Source organism: Mastigoproctus giganteus, chromosome 11 (genome assembly GCF_048544385.1).
Source record: "Mastigoproctus giganteus isolate SK-2022 chromosome 11, ASM4854438v1, whole genome shotgun sequence".
Lineage (NCBI taxonomy): Eukaryota > Metazoa > Arthropoda > Arachnida > Uropygi > Thelyphonidae > Mastigoproctus > Mastigoproctus giganteus.
The window spans coordinates 36,957,115-36,975,269 of record NC_143585.1 but is presented as its reverse complement, the minus strand read 5'-3'; the positions used below and the strand labels follow the sequence as shown (position 1 = coordinate 36,975,269).

Below are 18,155 nucleotides of genomic sequence, written 5' to 3'. Positions count from 1 at the left end.
AGCCATCAAGTGAAAATTTGTACCTATATATTGCACTTCTTATTTTCATTTTGTTAATAGAAAATTACTATGTATTTACTAGATTTTTCCACCTAATATCGCTGAAAGAAAGTAAGCTGAATCTCCTTATTAAGCAATAAGTTTTATTATTAAAACATTTTAAGTGATGTAAAATAAGCTGATATATAATGTTATTTGCACATGGGTATTCTTAAATTTATGCAATTAAATAAATTATTACAATTATTGTGTGATTAATCATCTATTTAAAAGAGAATAAAAACTAACTGATGTTTAGTTTTAGGTGGACCATGTCAAAAAAATGTTTCCTACTCTCGTTGTTTCAATGTTTACATAACTATCCTTCTTAAGTGTTTTTCACTGGGAAGGATTTTTGATCTTCAACTACAAAATGTATCTAAAATGTCAAATTACAACAGTTCATCTAAGGGAAAACTGATTTCAAATACAGTAATACCCCAACTTACGCTACCCCGACTTACGCGAACTCGGAGTTACGCGGTTCTTGATTTTTTCGTTTGGCAACACTGCCGCCCGCTATCTTGAAGGCCGTTTTTCATATGTTATCGATATACGGTGCGAGGCGGAGAATGAGAGCGAAAGATGAACAAAATTCAACTTTGCTGCTTTTATGTTTTTTATATCAGTGAAGGGGAAACACATTTCACCATAATAGCGTAAAAACCAACACAATTCCAGCTATCGGTATAATCGCAAATGCAATTAGATCGAGTTTACTACCAGTTTATAACAGATTTCACTAGCAGAAACGCAACTGGATTTTTATTGTTTTATGGTAGTAACCCCTAGAAATGTGAGGTGTTAATAGTGTATCTCTGCCTTTATGGTGTTGTTTATTCAGTTGCTACATGCGCGCAGCTTTGTTTATGCGTATCAAGCGTGCCTCCTCATTTTGTAATTGTGCTTTATTCCCTAAAAATGAGTAAAATACTTAATTAAAAGGTGTGAAAAGGAAGCGTCCTGGTGAAGACACTGCAGATTCAGAAAGAAAAAGAAAAGCAATTATCGATAAACAGAGGCGGACTGGATCAAAAATTCTTACCCGGGAAAATTTATAGTGGCCTCATACTATGGTTTATGGCCAAAATCACACTGGCCCACCGGGGTTTCCCCGGTAAGGCTTATGGCCAGTCCGCCTCTGTTGACAGAGAAAAAATATGAAATTGTGAAACGCTTTGAGCGAAATGAAAGACCATGTGATATTGCACGTGCTACAGGCCTAAAAGAAGCAACGGCGAAAAGCGCATGACAATTGCAAACTTGACAGGTTGAAAATTGAAAAGGGCTCAATTGTAAAGGGCTTAAAAATTTTAGAAAACATAGACTCCAACGAAGAACGCGTTATAGCTACAAAGCAAGGAATAAAAAAATTATTAGCTTGCTACGAAGAAATTCTGCCTGAAAAAAAGAAGGCGCTGTGTCGTCAGACGAATTTGTTAGATTTTATGAAGCCATCGACATCGAAATAACTTTTTTACGTAAGTCATTTGTTTTTTAATACATATTTTGTATTAATATGTATAAAGAACTGCAATTTTATTAATATTTTTCTTCTAAACTAGTGTTTTTGTTAGTCCTTGGTCCCAATTAAGCAAAATTTATATGTATTTATATGCAAAGTTATACCCCGACTTACGCGAATTTGACTTACGCGATTTTCGTCGGACCCACCTATCGCATAACTTCGGGGTATTACTGTAATGTCATTTCAGTAAAAACACTCCATTTTCCAGGAAAGCAGTTACATTAAAGCATATAAAATGCTATCTAAAATAGGGTGTACTCAACCTTTTAATTAGTTCATGTTTTTAAAGATTTACTATTTTATTAAAATATGATATAGCAACAATTGACCAACTTGTGTATTTCTACAGTGATTATTTTTCCATCCATCATGTGTACCTGTCCCTCCTCTCCTAATAGGAATGTTAAATACCAATAAAAAGAAACAATCTACCACAATGCAGATTGTTAATACACATATAGAGCAATTAATAGTATACAATAATAAAAGCAATTAATAGCATACATATTCACATACATTTCTGGTGCTGTTCCTGAAATTGCTCCCTGAGTTCCTTTACCTGTATAAGGGATTAAATAAAATAAAATAAACATCACTTTAAGTTGAAGTAAGCAATAATAATATACAACTACATGAAGAGAAATAAAAGTGTTTCAAGGTTAGCAGTGGTAGATAACTACAATTAATGGAATTTTCCTTGAAATTTTGTTACCAGATCAAATATGTATCCTAGAAAGTTTCTATACTGATATCTTTTTCAAAAAACAATTCATTATGAATTGATGGCATTCACTGTTTTTTTTTTCCTTTGTAACATAAAGTAGATGCAAAGAATTTTTTTTAACTGATATCAGTTTTTTCCAGTTTATACCAGAAGTTATAATTTAATTTTAACTTACATATACTTTTCCCTTATAATTTTCCCTTATTTGTAACATATAATTTTCCCTTATTTGTAACTAGATCCTCTCCCTTTTTGCTGCATCAACATAAAACAGATACAGTTTCATCCCCTGTTTCTGTATCAACTGTGATGCTGAAGTAGCTCAAAATCATTGTGGTCAGCTTCTGATAAGTCAATTCTATAATTAAAAGTGAATTTACTTTGGCACACCACTGAAAAAAATAATTAACCATAGAAAACACAAATGACTCCAAGCATAATGACTCTCCAAAACTGTTTCTTCAGTTCCTCAGAGTGGTGGCAAATACTTTCCTTATCATAAGATGTCCGCAAAGCAGTCATTACCAGAATAATGGCAAATATCATAATCAACTATGCACTTTGTTTTATTCAACTAGTTTTTGACAGCTTATTTAATTACTGAAGATGGCACCCCAAAAGGAATAGAAACACTTCATAGAATGTGCACATCTGTTCTTTTAAATACTATTACATTATATACTATTAGATACTATTCTATTTTAAATTAAAAAACTGAATTAAATTAAAATAAACTATCAAAAAGGCAGTTTCAATCAACTAACATTAAAAATAAGTCCTACAGACTAATACATGTTAATTGAAACTGCCTTTTCAATAGTTTTTTTTTTTTTTTTTTTAATTTAAATAGAATTTAAATTAAATATTATGCTAATACAAGTTAAGAATTAATGTTGCATGTATTTTTGGAAAAGGTAAACATCTTGATTCAGGTGATGATCCAATAATCTGAGATACAGATGAAATTCTATTAAAAAGAAATATGTAAAAGTTATTTAAATATTTAGTACTACACTGATGTAGTGTATTGATACAAAAAAAATAAAAGCACACACCTATGCCACCTCCTCTTCTATCTTTGCGCTTTTTATAGGTAGACCTTTCTCTTTTTGGCAGCCATCTTTCTGGATCAGGATCTGCATTAGGATCATAGCTTTTGAGCAGTTTAGCTATTAAAAAATGAGAGAGAGAGAGACAAATAGAAACTTTGATATTAAATTATTAAAATGTATTACTATTAAGATGTAATTAAAATACAATTTTAATAACATAATTAAATTACATGCTATTAAAATGTATTACTATTCAACATTCACTTATTTGACATTCTGCTTTAACTGACTTCCCTGAGTTTAGGGGAGATCCCCACACTCAGAGCTTTGCCCTGCTATTCTCAAAGGGGAATCAAAGAGTGAAGTATTACAAGCCCGAGGAAAAATAATGGGCCCAACGGTTAACAAAGTAATGCAGTTATATGGTAATCGCAGCACAGATTTGCTAAGGAGAGATCACGACTGACCCATCTGATTAGCTGCTATGGTGTAGCAACAAAGGAACTAGATGCCAAAAATAATTTTGACATCATATACTTAGATTTCAGTAAAGCTTTTGACATTGTTCCACACAGAAGCCTAATGTACACTGGGGCACTGAGATCTTAGGAGTAAGTTACTGCTGTGGATAAAGGGGTTGTCCAGTCACAGAAGTCAGAGTGGTCATTAATGGGCACTGCCCTTCCTAGACTAATGTTCTGGAGGACTCTACTAGTATCATTAGTGAAATCCTCCAGGATTCAGTGCCTAGGCTCCTTAATTTTTTTCAATATTTATTAACAATACTGATGAAGGCATATCAAGTTTAATGTCTAAGCTTGCTAATAATACAAAGGGCAGGATTGTTAGCATTAGTAGTGGCATATGATGCAAGAAAGCAAGCTTATACAGCATCAACAAAAAAAAAATTACTTCCCATTTCACCTATCCATTTGCTCCAAAAGTTTGTCCAGTTCTTCCTTGAACCTATTTAAGCTATCAACTTCCACAACGACAAATGGAAGTTTGTTCCAGCAATCACCCACTTGCTGGCTATAGCTAAAGGCAAATTCCAGCTCATCTATTCTGCAACTCTTTCCTCAATTTGAATTTATGTCCCCTCAAGTGTGTAATTTGAGCAAGAGGAAGAATCCCATCAGCATTGGCTTGCTCAAACCATTATATACCTCAATCGGATCACCCCACACATGCCTAGTCTCCAGATGCAATTTGCAGAACTTAAGAATTTCATTATTGTTAATGACAATAATTAGAATGTGCTAACTCAATAAAACCTAGATAGCTTAGGCACATTGGTAAGTGAGGTTTAATACTGATAAATGCAAGGTATTCCAAATGGGTGGCAGTAATCCCAAAATAACATACTAATTGGGGGGGGGGTTACTACCCAAGGTAGTAGAGAACAAAAAAAGACCAATAAGTAACTGCACAGACTGATATGCAGTTCTCTGGGAGTGCAAACAAGCTGCAGCTTATGGGAGTTCTGTCAATTATATACAAGACTTTGGCCAGTAGGGAAGGAAGTGATTATCTCATTGTATAAGGCAATGGTTAAGCCATATATTCAGTATCAGAAGTCTCATTTTAGGAAAGGTACAGATCTGCTGGAACAGATGCAGATGAGAGCAACAAGATTAGTCAAGGGCACAAAAGGGCACTCTTACCTCAAGTATTTTGTGTTAACAGTGCCCTTTTGTGGTAAGATTAGTCAAGGGCACAAAAGGGATTCTTACCACAAAATACTTGAGTCCTACACATTGCAGTGTGTGACAACTAGTTGCTTGTGAGGAGACCTGATTGAAGTAAGTAAGGTTTTAAATGGATTTGGTAAACCAAATGCTGATGGCTTCATTGCTTCTCTTGGATGACACATACAGAAGGGGGTTATAAATTTAAATCGAAAAAGGATGGTTGCAAGACAGATGTGCAAAATTTCCTTTCAACTAGAGAGTAATTGATTGTTGGAATAACTTCCATCAGGTGTTGTTGAAGTGGGCAGTTTGAATAAATTTAAGGAAGGGTTAGACAATTATTAGAGAGAATGGAGAAATGATGTGTGCAGTTTTTTCTTCTTTTTCTTTTGAATGAAGTTGTATAAGCTTGCTTTCTTGCATCATTTGCCACTACTAATACTAAATATGGATACCATGTTTAGAAGCTGCAAATCACAATAGTTATACTCCTCTGGCCCCATATAGTCACCTATGAGTATAAATAATAATTACTTCATAAGAGTGCAAAGCTGTCACAAATAAATATCTTATAGCTAACAATAACAACAATCATATTTCACATTTCCATTTCAGTTTGGCGTTACCAACTAAAATACGATATGAACAGCATTTTTATAGTTTATTGTGAATATTTTTTTTATCTACTGTATTAAATGAAAGAAATAATAAAAAGGAGGGCAGTAATGATATTGCGAGTGAAAAAATGAATAACATATCTCATAGAAGTCAAATGCCTATGGAGCATTTTCTAAGCATTGACACAAGTATAAGACTTGTGTTCATGCTTAGAAAATAATAAAAAAAAAAGAAGCCAAATTACTGGACTTTCCTTATTATGGAGCTGTAAGAAAAGAATAGAGGGTAAAGAGAGAGAATTGACCCTTGCCTAAAAGCAAGGGACAATTTGAACACGTGTGCTAGTTCACTACATGCCACAATTATTGTTTCTGTACAAGCCCAATAATAATAGTTTCTGAGGTTTGTGAATTTATTTATTTACTAACATTTGTACACATTTTTGAGATAGTATGAATCAGAGTTGTACTACTCAATATGTTCTACGTTGATAATAATATTAGTAAAATAATAAGAGGAGTTTACCTCAATATAGTGCATAGAACACTTCCGTATGATACCCTCCAGAAATTAAAACGGAAAAAACGAAAAAATCGACAACTTACCGGTACATTAGAGTAAAATATAAATAATTAAATAAACAATTTAACACAAATCAAATCAATTTAAAACAATTAAAAATCAAATTAATGCAATTAAAAGAATCTAACAAAAATATTCAAAACGATTTTCCTTCCTGAAGCTGACAATGCTTTTCGACCGTATGTCGTGAAGCTTCAGGAAGGAAAATCGTTTTGAATATTTTCGTTAGATTCTTTTAATTGCGTTAATTTGATTTTTAATTGTTTTAAATTGATTTGATTTGTGTTAAATGTGTATTTAATTATTTATATTTTACTCTAATGTACCGGTAAGTTGTCGATTTTTTCGTTTTTTCCGTTTTAATTTTTGGAGGGTATCATACGGAAGTGTTCTACGCACTATATTGAGGTAAACTCCTCTTATTATTTTACTAACATTTTTGAGATATACTATATTTTTATTAATTAAAACTTACTTGAAATTCAAGAATAGCATGTGACAATTCATTATTCCACAGAAGTCTTACAATATCAATATCACTACACTAGTAATAACATATGTAGCATACAGTAAAATCCCTTATATTAAAATCAATAATGAATTAGCACATTACATACAGAAAATGCTGAAGCAGATGCTGCATTTGATATCCTTAAAGAAAGTAAAATTAAAGCATTGCCAGCAAATAGAAGGTAATATTTAAGTATAAAGAAATGTTTCAATTATTCTGTTCTGGAAAGTAAGGTACAGTAGAATGTCGGTTATCCAGAATAATTTGAAAGGCTGATCTTTCTTTTTTTTTTATTAACGGTAGTACAGTAAGCACCGGATCATGTTTGCAAATTGAATTTTGATTATAATAAGCGAAAGGTTGAGTTTACTACTCGTTTATACCAGATTGTACAAACAAAGAGCTCAATAAACCGAAAACTGCAAATTGTTTTTATTGTTTTATGGTTGTGACCTCTAGAATTCTATGTGACCTTCAGAAATATGCTGTAGAAAAATATCACAGAGACCACTGGGTTTTCTTGGAAACCATGAGTGAATTTCAGATTAGTTTAGCTCCAGATTCGGTAAGAATAATATCGGCCCGAAACTGTGCGATTTATTATTTTTCTCAATTTTTTACAGTAAAATGTGATCAAAAAGAAAACACTTAGTTTTAACATTGCAACAAAAAACAAATTATTAATAGAATTAGAAAAGGTGAAAATTTAGGAAATATCTCCAAAGAGTTTAATGTGGGGACTTCGACAATTTACGACACCAAGAAAAATTCCAATGCTATAACAGAATTTGTGCCGATTATGGATAGTGAATGAGGATCTAGAAGGAAAATGATGATGTAGAAACCTGAAAATGCCGCTTTAGAGAGTGCACTTTATTTTTTTTGATTTCTTCAGAAGCGAAGTTTAGGTGAACCAGTGTTGCATGAAAAATCATTGGATTTTAATCAAAAATTAAGAGGTAATGAAGATTTTAAGGCAAGCAGAGGTTGGCTGAAAAATTTTAAACTGAGACATGGTATATGTGAACTAGACATTCAAGGATGGAAACTTTCTGAAAACGAATCAGCAGCGGTGTCCTCTAAAAGTAAGTTCACTTCAGTTAAGCAAATTACAAGAAAGAAAACGTTTATAATGTTGATAAGATGGGCTTATTATGGAAAGCATTGCTGAGAAAAATCCTAGCTACTAAAAGAGAAATGCCGGCACCAAGTTTTGAGATGGGAAAATAGTGAGTTACAATTGCAGTGTGTGCAAGTGTCACTGGGACGCACAGATTGTCCATGCTCCTATCGGTAAGTCAAAAAACCGAGAGCATTTAAAAATCTTTCCAATTTCCTGTTTTGTATAAAAATCATAAAACATTCAGAACTGATGAAATGGAAACTCACATGCCTTTTACTCTGACAACAGCAGTTTAGGCACCCATAATTGAATTTACTGAATCTAATGTTGCTGGGAATTATGATGTCAACCCTACCAACACTGATGTTAAGTTTCAAAACCAATTCACTCACTGTTACTTTTTTTTGTTACACCACATGAGTTAATCAACTTGTGCACTTGTCACACCATTTACTGAATTTGCTGGCCTTGCTTTCTACACTTTGTTTCCCATACGTTTGAAATTCGCCTTGAATGATTTGCACTATTCAAATATTTGAAGGCTGTGACAGGCAAGATTCCCTACATGGTGCTCAAGGCTTCTTAATAAATTTCAGGCCCTTTCATACCATCCTTAGAGAGAAACTTGGTAATAATGTGTTGTTCCACTGAACTAGAAACATGTGCAGATGTTATTCTATTTTGTACTGACACAGAGTGTTACAATAACCAAACAATTAACAAAATACATAAATTATATGATTTAAAAAAAAAAAAAAAAAAGTCCAAGTCAAATTTAACACAAACCAAATTATAAATTAAATCCTATCTGGGTTTAAAAAAAATTTTAAATTTTTTTACTAGAAACACACAGACATTAAAAATGTCATATATTAAATCTGTACCAATTTTATAACGATCATTTTTATCACACATTAAAATGAACAACTGACTATTAAGACAAAAACATTTTTCTTCATACCTTTCTTCTTTTTCTTCTTCTTTTTCCTTTTTTCTAAGAGTCCATCACCTGATTCAGGTTGGGTAATAGGTGATGCTTCTGTTTTAGCTGCCTTCTTTACATATTTTGAGCCCAAAGACCAACTAGTCGCTTCTAAGTTATCAGTATCAACAAGTTCTGAGAGGTTTTCAACAGAAGGAAGTTCTTTACTAACTCTGAACAACCATTAAGGCAACACTTAACAGGAATTAATAAAATTAAGCAGAATATTTAATTTATGTGAAAATATCAAATATTACTAGTCCCAGAAATAAGTAAGTGATAATAAGGATTAGGTTCTTACAAGCAATTAGGCTTAGGTTTTTTTGTGACTATGGATTAATTATGTTCAAAGGCTGGTTTGCAGGAAGAAAAACTTGGGGAAAAACATTCATCAGTGCCCATGGTCTGTGAACTTGGCCCAGGGAAACTTTAGCAACTTATATGAGTCAATGACAGGCTTTAAACCTAAAATTTTCTTTCAGATGATGTGATGCAGCCAATATATTACATGGAAGCCAGAACAATAAGAATAATACAATCTACAAATGTCAAAATAGGAACTACAATCACGTTTGATGCAAAAAAAAAAAAAAAAAACTTTCTGGGGAAGAGAGACCATGCAATCCTCATTTGAGAATAAATAACTGAACCATGACACAAAAAAAAAATTCATAAAAATGACCCTGTTATCATGGGATCAATGTGCAAGAATTTTCAAGATGGTATGGCAGAAGTAATCATAAGCACTGTGCTAGCTGTGAGAGCAAGAAAAAGTTATATTCTGAGCAGAGGAAGGCAACTTGGAAGAATCAAATATCTGTTCATCGCTACATCAAAAAAATAACTGCAGGAAAGAGATACAAAAGAAAAAAATTAAGCACTTTGGAGTATAAAAATTGAGGGGACTAACTTCATATCTTGAAACTGTGGCTTCACAGCAAGTTGCAACTTGTTTCAACATTTGGAAATTCATCCAGACATTAATGCACAAACCACTCATTTATCTGCAGTCAGTCTGAATTAGCACACATTAAATAGCAGGTTATTGAATATCTTTCATTGCATTTTAAAATGAATTATTTTACTGAGCAGCAAAACTTGCATCAAATTTTGTTTCAAATTAGGTAAAAGTGCAACTGAAATTGGTAAAATGTTAAAAACAGCTTTTTCAGATGGCATGTATTGTTAGAAGACTTTTCAGCATAAAGATGGCCACTTGTCTGTTGAAGATGATCCTTGCTTCGGCCACCCTTCAAGTTCAAACCCTTAATAATTCAATTGCATGTGTTCATGATCTGATTAGGGGCAATCAATGTTTAACTACTTGTGAAGTTGCTAGCGAAACTGGTATTTCTTATGGGGTACACCAATAAATTTTAACACAAGGTTTGAGAATGCAATGCATTTTGGCTAAGTTTATGTACAATGCAGTGTGCTATAGAAAGGCTTTATGAGAACTGCGTGAAGAGACAACTATGTACTGGAGGAGCAGCATGTCACTTTCAGCATTTCTGCTTTGTTGGATCCAGCAATGAGAAGCCACAAACAGATGCTGTGACACAATAACAGGTACAATTTTTTGAAGATAACAGGTACAATTTTTTGAAGATAACAGGTACAATTTTTTGCATAAAGTAGACATTGCTTAATGTATTTCTACAGTCATGTTAGTCATGTTATTGCTGGAGCTCCCTGAATGAAAATGGTTTGCTACCAAAATGTAGCTTCCTCTTTGCACAGTTCAAAAAAAGCCTATACCTAAACTGAATGGTCAGTTTATTAGGTATATCAACCTAATATAAGTTGCACCTCCATTAGTCTTAAAAACAGCCTCAAGTCTCCATGAGGCCATGGGGCACAGATTCCATGATTCCATGAAATTTTCTATTCATGGGCCAGAATCTCTGTTACACAGATGTTAACCATGAAAACTCAATCACATTTTGCAGTTGTTCCAGATTGGATGGTGGCAGATCCCTGCATGAAACTCATTCCACCTTGACCCAATGTGAGACATGAAAATGCTCCCCACACTTTTAGCTCTGGCTTGTAGTGAAGACACCTGGTATAGCAAGTCCATTGATTCTTGCTGTTGTCACCGTACTTTGGTCTTGCTCTCAGCAAGATGACAACCTTTATCCATTTCTTTGGAAAAAAGGAATTGGAAAAAGGCTTTTCAGTATTGGAAATTTGAGGTGTTTTGAAGTAATTTGAAGTTTCTGTGCTCAGTGAACTAACAGCTGTTTGTTTCTAGCTGACAAGAATGGCACTCAGTGAGGTGATCTGATTAAACCCTCACCTATCTGTGACAGGGTTTACTCACTTCACATTCTGATATAGGCCTTTGTACATCATTTTTGTACTGCAATGTCATTTAATCAACTATGGACAATCTGTGAGACTGCATGATTCTTTTAATCTTTTGTCAGCTTCTCATGTCAGCTCTTTCCAGTCATACTCTTAGTTGAATTTTTTCGTGTTTTTTTGATTGTTATTGGTACACGCTAGACCATTTGACTAATGAAGATTAGCTTCAAATTCAATTCTGAAGGTAGAGCTGTTTACTCCACACATCATAGATGGATAATCTATTAAAAATAAATTAATCTGATTTTAACTGAGGGGGGGATAATCTGAATGTAAAATGGCTAAATACTGATGTATCAGCATATGATAATCAGGCCTATTTTAAATTAAATATCTGGATAACAATTCAAGTCACTTCTAAAAAGTATTCCAGTTTAGTCCTCTAAGTCTTTCTATCCATTAATTCATAACTGATGGTTTTTCTCATGGATTTTGAAGTGTTATTTAAATAGAAGTAGAACTCCACTCTACGAAGTGGAGTTCTACTCAGCTATTTAAATGCCCAACTTTAAGCTATATATCTTGATTGTAATCAGAGGTATGTGTAGCAAACCACTGCAGTCCACCAGGGCCACAGTCAAAGGGAGCACTCTAAATGCCCCAAAACTCTTATACTGAAATGATAAAATGAAACTAATAGGGGCCCAAAAGTCAAATTTTTCAATTGAGCCTACAGGGTTTGCTCCTAGTAAACCACCAATTCTAACTATAATTATAATCAAATTAAGATTTCACTGATAAATGAACCATTAAAGGATACTCTTTAGCCTTCTTAGGATCAAATTGAGAATAAGCAGATATAAGCTGTGCTAAAGTTTTTGGGTCATGTGGATTGGATCTGGAAAAACAAATATTAGGTATCACTAATTTTAACAAAACTTGACTTTTGCTCTGTTTATTAGTGATGAAGGAAGTATGATATACAGGCAATTAAAGACAATCAATTAATTCAAGATTAAAGCTTTTGCATTCTCCGATAATATTAACAATACTTTTTAGCTTGGAATTGTTTTGTCCACTCTTAAAATAATTCCAATTAATCAGAGAAATAATTATCTTCATTCAAAATGACAAGGAGGCAAAATCTACAGGAAACAAAACATTTTAAAAATATATAAAAACAGGCTAATTCCATACTTTCATAACATAAACAATGAAATAAAAAATATTCTTTTGAAAAATGAAGTAATAAAAGAAAACAAAAAAAGCGGGGGAAACAAAAAAGAGGGGAGAAATTTAATTAAGCACTGTCAAATATTTATTCATATCTTGTGCATTATTCAGGTGCCTTACTAAGAAAGTTATGTTAGCTGCATTTCTGGTTCATTAATTATATCTCACTCCAACCAACTGTATTTAAAAACTCTTTAATATGCCAATCACATTTACATAAAATTGTAAAAATAAAGTCCAAAAATATAAAAGACAAGCTGTACAATTAAAATTTTAAAAACTTAAAATATATGAATAAAATACAAGATTTTTATACAATTAAAACAAGTTAATTTTAATTAGTTACTGAAAATACAAGTGATAGCTTTTGACATACAAATTGTATGACTGACGCTTTCACCATCCTCATTATCCTATTTCAACATGACTATTTTATTTTTTCTATCTCTCTTTCAGGTTCACACCTAGCTTTACAGCAAAGCAGTATGAGGGATTCAAAGAAGGATGAGTATGTTTTTCCCTGTCTCTGTTTATTAAATATCTCTCATGGTGCATATGTATAACTTGCACCCAACAACGACATTATTTGTCATTTTCATACCTGATGGTAATTGCTGAATGGGAGGAGTTTACACGACACCATTGTTGCTAAGCATGTTCAGCAAGAGCCAAACTGAAGCACCTATTACATCAACATAGTTTCCCCAATCAAACTCTGAGATGCTTTTGCTTTACTGACATAGCTTGCATTACATTCTAAACAACTAATTTTATATATAGCTCCATTTGTGAACATTTCTGGGAAGTTTAATTTGGGGGAGGATATAACCTGTAAATTTCTACCTGATAATTGTTTGCATTGAATATTATACTGCTCAAGTATTCTGGCTATTTGCTGAGAACCCCTTGAATAGAATGGAATGCAAATGACACCAGCACTGGCAATGCATTTTCATTGTCTCTGTATAGCTAGGACCCTGGTATGCTTTTATGTCTAATTTAAATTGCAATTTTTTCCAGGATATTACCTAAGGTTGCTTTCTATTTCTTCAGCTATTTGTATAATGGGAGATTTTGAGGGGGTCACTAGAAACTTCATATCTAATTGCAAAGTTTGAAGTTGTTCTTGTGTTAATTGGTTTTTTTTTTTTTTTTTTTGACTGATATGAATATCACTTATACAATTGCATCAGATCACACATGTCCTGATGTATTCTGCTGACATACCTTAAGTGGCTTGTCATTTGTAAGTTAATTCAGACTGAAAAAGTTACTTGCTACTGGTTGCACATTCAGTTGTTTTAATCATTTTAATTGTAAAGTAATTGTGTATTTTTTTTCATATATTTTAAGTTTTTAAAATTTCAATTTTGATAGTATATTAGAGTTTTTAAACACTAACCTCCTAAGTTCTTCTAAAAGCATTGATGCATCTTCATGTTTCCCATTCTTTAAATAAATCCTTGCACTTTCTCTCACAAGAATACCCAGTTCTGGACTGGTATGCTAGTTACAACAAATAAACAAATTTAAACTTCAAGAAGCCATCTAAACTTTAATTTATTTATACTCACATGAAAATATCATGTGATATCATGTAGAAATATCACAATCTATATATATAAAACAGTCAAATTCCAAAATTTATGTCAGAAATTGAAAATTACACCTTCGTGATGAGGAGTTTTACTGTTTGCTGCTGTCAAAGTGATGCGTTCTGCGTGCGCGCGCACACACACACATGCGCACACACACACACACACACGCACACACTTCTGCCAGCAGAAATACCGATGTTAGAGATAGTCATACAAGGCCTTTTCCTGCAACCTCCTCAGTTTCCCCCTGCCATAATGTGTTCCACCTTCACCAGTAAAAAGGTGGAACATGTTATGTCCCCCATCATAACGTGTTCCACATTTTCTGCCAATGAACTTATAATCCTTAGCAGCTGTTGCATTTTGTGGAACATGCAGAACAGACTAGATCTAATGAGTTGGGTAGCTGTAAAAAACAGACACAGTATTTTGTTAGAAACAGCAACAAAAAGCCTTATATGATGGATTCCCCCTGACAATAAAAGTATATACACTCACATCTCCTTTCTCAGCCTTCATAAACTGATTGAGTGCACATCTAAGTCAATCTATATGTATCCATACTTGTTCCCATATGCACAAGACATGAAGATGCACACAGGTACTACATCTTCCAATAGCTGTTTCAAGTTACAAAACTTTTTGATTCTACTACACATGCTGGGAAACTATGAAACAATTAGCCTAGACATTTCAAAAAATTTAACCTGAACCACACAAAATTTTAATTTCTGTAATAAACAATAAAGAACGAATTGATATATTATTAATTAACTGCAGACTAGGTTCTCAAATTAATTAAAACATGACCAAATTCTGAAACATTCCTTTCAATAATGTCTCATGGTTGGTTCCATATTCCTCCTCTTCAGATCAAAATATGTAGGGTTACATGGAAGGCTATACAGGCAGTTCTCGCTTTACGAGTTTTTTTTTTTTTTTTTTCAAGTATCAACAAAATATGAACATTAATTGCAAAAAATGGATGTTAAACATTCATAAATACCGCATTTCAAACCACACGCGTAGCTATACAATACAAGTGTACCCTGCTTTACGATATTAATCCGTTACCATTGTATCGCGAAAATATCGTAATGTGAACCCATAACACGTTTTTTGGTAATTCATTCCATGACCTGGAAGTTCAAATTTTCGCTATATAACTCCCTAAAAGGTCGTTTTTATAGTTTAAATTGCATTAGTTACCAATTCAAATCATTAAGTGCACTACACTTTCATCATCATATGTTATAAGAACCAATTTTGAATGGCTTTGTGATATTTTTCTAAAGCACATTTCTGGAAGTCACGACCATAAAACAAAAACAATTTGCACTTTCCGGTTTATTGGGCTTTTCTGTTACTGCAAGCAATTATAAACGGGTGGTAAACTCAATGTTATCGCATTTGCAAAAATACCGATAGCTGGAATTGTGTGGGTTTTTATGTTATTATGGTGAAATGTGTTTTCCCTTTACTGAATTCTTTAATCTTATAAAAAACAAATAAATTTTTAGAATCTTACCTTCATTCCTCTTTTTTTAAAGCTTCGTAAACTTGTTACTCCGCCCAAATTGTGTTAGTTGCAACTTGTGTGTTCCGTTAAAAAATGCTTATGCATGCCATTGAAATTTATAAAGAAAAGAGAAGATTATCTTGGAAACAAATGCCTCTTGAAGCATATCTGAAGATGACTCCTTGTGCAACAAACCAATGCATGCTGAGCCAATAATGAGTGATCAAAGAGTGTGCATTTAGTCGATGATGATGATGAAGAGTAAACATTCTTTAACATTTGTAAGTCATAAATAATTTCTCTATTATTATAATTTGCTTGATTTTACAGGCTACGTTTTCATTTCTTTGGATAAATCAATTATTGTTTAAACAAACTAATTAGCTAACTAATTTCATTGTTGATAACATAACCCCTATTTTTAACATTATGTCTATGGGAAATAAATTCCCGCTTTACTAGTTTTCGCTTTACGAGCATGCGCTAGGAACGAATTAACTTGTAAAGTCGAGAACTACCGGTATCTGGATGTTGTAATGTTTACTGACATCTATTGGACTGGATCCATGAATGATAGTCTTTGCTCCAAAGTAAATGTGCTCTTGTTCTAGGGAGTCAAGGGAACAGAAAATACTGGTTATAATATATAAAAGCAATTTTCTGTGTGCCCTTGAGGTGGAATCAAAATGCTTTGGACTGTATTGAGGTTAAATTTTAGGATCCTAGTTTACAAATTTTACATTAGCAATATAATTTGAATGAGACTGAATAGCTGGGATTGTATATAATCAGGTAGGAGTTTTGTAATTTATACAATATTAATTAAATTTAATCAAAATCATATTGTATACTGTGTATTGTACATATACATATATTTATCTAAATATGTATTTATAAAATATGTATTTATTAATCTAAATATGTATTTATAAAATATGTATTTATTAATCTAAATATGTATTTATAAAATATGTATTTATTAATCTAAGATTTCAAAATATAACAGCAATGAAGCCCAATTCTTCCTACTTTAAATATAAGTTAGATTATCATACTTTTTTGTAGGAAATTTCTTCTTCACCCAACGCTCACATCAAAATGATCCAGTTAATATAATATAATAGATCTAAGTTTATCACGCAAAAATATCCTTATTAAGATTGTAAAATTATGCGGTTTTTATAAAACTAATCTTGTCTTCAATTCCCATTATCTACTTACTGCTACAAAGCGTAGCCAATGCACATCAATCTATCCCAAACTAAACCCATCAGCAATGATAGACTAGAAACAGATTGATTGATTGATTGATTTGGATTTTTGTGGCGCAAAAACAGCAAGGTTATAATGCGCCATGGAAAGAATAAAATTCAAAAAAAGATTAGACTTGTTAGTTTTAAAAAAGGTTACTTCGTCTAAAGTTGCATGTGTATATATATATATATATATATATATATATATACAGACATATCAATACATAAAAGCAAATTGTATATTTCATATGAGTGTATATATATTGATCGATTTTAAAAATTTAAAAACTGCTGACACGTTGTCGTTGTCATTTAAAATCTGACTGAGTGTATATGGCTCAGTCAGATGGGTAAAAGCGCTAAAACGAGCATTTCTAAAATTGGTACAATCGCATAAAATGTGTTGGACGGATAAAACGGTGTCGCATTGCTCGCACATAGGAGGGTCATCAGCCCTCAGCAAAAAGGAGTGTGTAACATGACAGTGTCCTATGCGGAGCCGAGCAAGAACAACTTCCTCTTTGCGATCCCTGCGTGAGCTGGACCGCCATGGATGGATCACAGGCTTAATTCGACATAGTTTGTTTGTAGTAATCAGTCGATGCCACGAATCTTGCCACTGAGATTGTAGGTTACTACGGATCACTTGCCTGTAGTCTGTATAGGGGACCAACAGGTCAAGATTATCCGTCAGGGCTGCCGATTTGGCTGCAATGTCAGCCAAATCATTTCCTCTAATCCCGATGTGACTGGGGATCCAGCAGAAGCGGATATCGAATCCACTTCCATAGAGATTGTATATTATCTGCTGAATTCGGGACAGGGTTGGATGGTTAATGTGTGACATCGCTGATAAAGCCTGTAGTGCACTCACTGAATCGGCATATATAATACACCGTTGGTAACGGTGTTTTCTTATGTGATCTAGAGCTAACTCTATGGCATGCAGCTCTGCAGTATAAATGCTGCAGTCAAGGGGTATCTGCTCTGATATGGTATTATTTGGAAAGACAGCAGCAGATCCCACATACGATTCTGACTTCGAGCCGTCTGTGTAAACTGGCAAGAAGTCAGAATGTTCTGCACGGTGTTGTAAATAGAGCTGCAGGTAGACAGAAGGCGGAGTATTAGACTTCGTCGCAATCTTGAGCGAGAAGTCACATGCTGGTGTTTGTGCATGCCAGGGTGGAAGGGGCTCCTTCGGTGATCGAGCGATCTTGTCTACCGAGATGTTAAGCTCACTGAGTAGCTCTTGGACACGAATGCCGAATGGGCGATTAGTGGTCTGTCGTGTGTTGTAGAGATTTTCCCATCGTGGCTCGAAAACGGATGTCCACGTGGGATGATCTGGCAGCGACTTCAGCTTGAAGGCATATTGTAGAGACAACTGCATTC

General features: G+C 33.5%; 1 protein-coding gene across 1 annotated transcript in view; it reads right to left on the bottom strand.

Moving 5' to 3' along the window:
• Srp72 (signal recognition particle 72) overlaps positions 1 to 18,155 on the bottom strand; it is a 110,764-nt gene that overhangs the window by 12,463 nt on the left and 80,146 nt on the right. The window contains exons 13-17 of the mRNA XM_090384190.1: positions 13,793 to 13,896; positions 11,978 to 12,055; positions 8,830 to 9,023; positions 3,347 to 3,460; positions 2,084 to 2,126 (exon numbers count right to left, since the gene is read on the bottom strand). Of these exons, the coding sequence (XP_090240316.1) occupies positions 2,084 to 2,126; positions 3,347 to 3,460; positions 8,830 to 9,023; positions 11,978 to 12,055; positions 13,793 to 13,896 (533 nt within the window). The remainder of the gene's footprint in view (positions 1 to 2,083; positions 2,127 to 3,346; positions 3,461 to 8,829; positions 9,024 to 11,977; positions 12,056 to 13,792; positions 13,897 to 18,155) is intronic.